Source organism: Penaeus vannamei, chromosome 13, assembly GCF_042767895.1.
Source record: "Penaeus vannamei isolate JL-2024 chromosome 13, ASM4276789v1, whole genome shotgun sequence".
Classification (NCBI taxonomy): Eukaryota; Metazoa; Arthropoda; class Malacostraca; order Decapoda; family Penaeidae; genus Penaeus; species Penaeus vannamei.
The window spans coordinates 37577162-37580725 of NC_091561.1; the positions used below are offsets into that span (position 1 = coordinate 37577162).

General features: G+C 30.7%; 1 protein-coding gene across 1 annotated transcript in view; it reads left to right on the top strand.

Moving 5' to 3' along the window:
* The first annotated feature begins 279 nt into the window (after positions 1 to 279).
* LOC113813371 (trafficking protein particle complex subunit 2-like protein) overlaps positions 280 to 3564 on the top strand; it is a 19359-nt gene continuing 16074 nt past the window's right edge. Inside the window, exons 1-2 of the mRNA XM_027365346.2 lie at positions 280 to 363; positions 2949 to 3121. Coding sequence (XP_027221147.1) covers positions 331 to 363; positions 2949 to 3121 — 206 coding nt within the window. The 5' untranslated portion in view covers positions 280 to 330. The remainder of the gene's footprint in view (positions 364 to 2948; positions 3122 to 3564) is intronic.

A 3564-nucleotide genomic window follows, 5' to 3' on the forward strand; every position in this document is an offset into this window, starting at 1 on the left:
TATTATTATTATTATTATTATTATTATTATTATTATTATTATTATTATTATTATTATTATTATTATTATTATTATTATTATTATTATCATTATTATAATGATAATAGTAATAATGCTATTCATGATAACAGTGATAACAATGATGATAACAGTAATGATAATGACAGTAATGATAATATCAATAATCATAATGATGATAACAATAATGACAATAATAGAAATTATGATAATATTTCTCATAAAATAGTATAGCTTCCCCTACAATCCATTTTTAATCATGCGAGTTCCTTTCTATTGGTAGAGTAAGCGACCAAATCGAAGTAAACAAACATGGCTGTCTGTGTATCTGTCATCGGGAAGGAGGTGTGTATTATTTAATTAATAATTTGCTTTAATTGTTAAAATTATGATAGTTTGTTTCAATATTAAGTGAAGGCCCACTGGTTTTATAGGTTTTAGTTCATCATTATTGAGTTTTTGTTATGCATTTGTTTTTTCAAAATTTATGCGGGTCGTGTGTCTTTATTATGAATTTATACGTTATTACATGAAAGTGGTAAGTTATACTCGATTGGTGATATTACCGTAGGATTGATATAATTGAATTTGTTATAAGAAATGCAGTAACAGTCACAGGAACCCAGTCAACAGACATATATTACTAGTCAAGTATTTAGTGCGCTTTCACACAAATTTGTGTTATTAACCAACAGTTAGTAACATTTGCACAATTGTGAATATTCACAAGCCACTCATATGTCCATTTACGGCCTCTATACTTTCAGCACTCAGGGAAAAGCCAATAGAGCTCTGACACATATGTTCAGGAATCTTTTTAAGGTCACTGTTAATAATTTATATGCTATGAATGTATAACTTTCAGATGCCCATACCTGTTTATCATCAAATAAAGAATCAGCATAAGTTTTTGACAGAATATGTGGCCAGAAACTATTGGCCTTTGCTAGACCACAAAGCATCTATTCCCTGGCAGTCAGTTGACATTGCACCACTATCATCATGGACTTTGATTTTAGATTAAAGAATTGTGTAATTTGCTATTTAAAGAATAAGAATATATAATGATATTAACAAAATGCATTGGACACAAACATGAAAAGCAGGAATAGCTAATTACAAATCATTTATTTTCACAACCAAGGAATAATGCACAAACTACTGTATGTGCCACATTTATGAATTAGGCTTTTGCAGTCTTTATAGTCGTTGGTCCTGTACAGTGTACATGATGAGCAACTTAAAAATATTTGGTAAATCTCCTCTGTTATGTATTACTTAATTTTCAATTTGCCGAGGAAATGCCATATAAGAAAAATTGTCTTAGATTTCATCAAGGTAACCATTTCATACACTTGACAGCGAAAGACTGGTTGTCATTCACAGAAATGGTATCAGAAATAATTTATTATTTACATTATTTGATACGGTCTATATTAAGCTTAATTTTGATAGAGCAGATCCTAACAAAATGTGTTAATATTTAGGCTTGTCATATTTGGCATTATTTTATGTATCAGCCACAGAGACTTTCAAAACATGGTAGCTTTTGTGTTCTTTGCCTATAATCAGTTTACTTGCCTGTTTGTCAAGGCTGTGTTACTGCATGTAGGCTTCCTACTTATTCCTTATAACTTCTTTATTAGGTTAACCCTTTGGTAAGTAAAATACATAAAAGCAGTATAAAAAGTTTAAAACTTGCCAGCAAAGGGTGCATAAGAGCACCTCTAATGAAAAAAATCCTACAGTGATTTAGGGGAATACTTCTCTGTTTCTGTCTGGCCGCCAAGAATCAGGTGGAATAAAAGGAAGCAGGCCTAATCATAAAAAAAAAATGCACCAGATCATATTGGAAGGAAGACTGATTTGGTTTTAGGCTGAATTGGTGTTGAGGTAGCCAAAAGAACTTCGTAATTTCGTACTGTTCTTGCTGAGATTGAGTGAATGAGGTTTGCCAATGTTAATCTCTACATTTTTGGTTGAAAGTCAGTTTTTGTAATGCTATTTGGCAATCAAATGAAAATAAGATATCAGGGCACAGTGTAACATTTTACTGAAATATTTTTTGACAGGTATATTCTTTATGACATATATAAGAGGCTATAATAAGATAAACAGTCGATATTACGTGTGATGTATACTATATATTGCAGTAGTTAATATGTGCTTGCATCAAAGACATGAGAAACTTAAAAGTTGTATAGTTAAGTCCATAACAGAGGAGGAAGTCAGGATAATGAACAGATAGCCATATTATAGGTGCAGGTAGGAAGTGCCATACTTATTGGAAACATGCACATTTGAAGACATTTCATAATGGATTCATGTTTTTAAAGAAGTATGTAAAGAACTATACACCATATACCCCCTTAAATAGAGTTAGATTGTTTTTCTTTGGTTTTGTAAAGTTTATATATGTATATTCTGTGCTTTTTCAGTGAGTTACATTTACCAGTTGTAACATTTTTCCTTGTGAATCACTGTATGTATAAGTTATCTTCTTTTCTTTTTTTTTTAGCTTTTTTTATAACATTTAGAGTTTAAATGATGGTATATCTTGTTGACTTACAGGTGAACAAAATGTTGATATTCATAACAATAATCCTATTGATTGCACAGTGGTATGTTAATATATTATTTAGGAATGTATTCTGATTTTTCATATGATACTGGTTGTAATGAAAATGTTATATGTATTATTATATACATTTTATAAGCCTTGTAATGAAAATATATTATTTACATCATGGAGTAGAAATGATATGTGTATACAGCATATTTCTTGTGCCTTTCAGAGGGTTGCGCTTAATGAAACTCAAATTATATCTCGTTTTTCTGCTTATTCCATGCTTTCTTATTTTTTTTTTTTTTTTGTGATATTAGTCTTGTACAATACTTTATCCACTAACTAATAGCAAGTGTTATTTCAGAACAGCCCACTGTACATATGGGTAGGCAACGGAAAGGAAGAACTGCACCTCCACTACTTAGCCCACACTGCACTAGACGTCATACAAGAGAAAGTGTCTGCAGTTAACAAGACTCCAGGAGACACGAGGGAGCTGTACTTGGGTCTCCTCTATGCATCAGAAGAGTACAAAGTGTATCCTTTCACAATGAATTTCTTGAGAGCGAAAGTTGGAAATTTGGATAATTTCATATTTTGATTTGGAATATAAATCTATGATGTCGGTAAAGGATTCCATGTATGTATATGTATTACGTATCTATCTACCCATCTGTATGAGTGTGTGTGTGTGTGACTGTCTGTCTGTATGTCTGTCTGTATGTATGTATGTATGTACGTATGTATATATATATGTGTGTGTGTGTGTGTGTGTGTGTGTATGTATATATATATATATATATATATATATATATATATATATATATATATATATATATATATATATATATATATATATAAATAAACTGTACTCATCAAAAGTATGCAGCAACATACTCATGGTATTAGAAAGGTGGGTTTTTTTTTCCGAGATGAAATTCTGGTGATAAAAAGTTTCTGGTATTCCCCTGCCATCAATC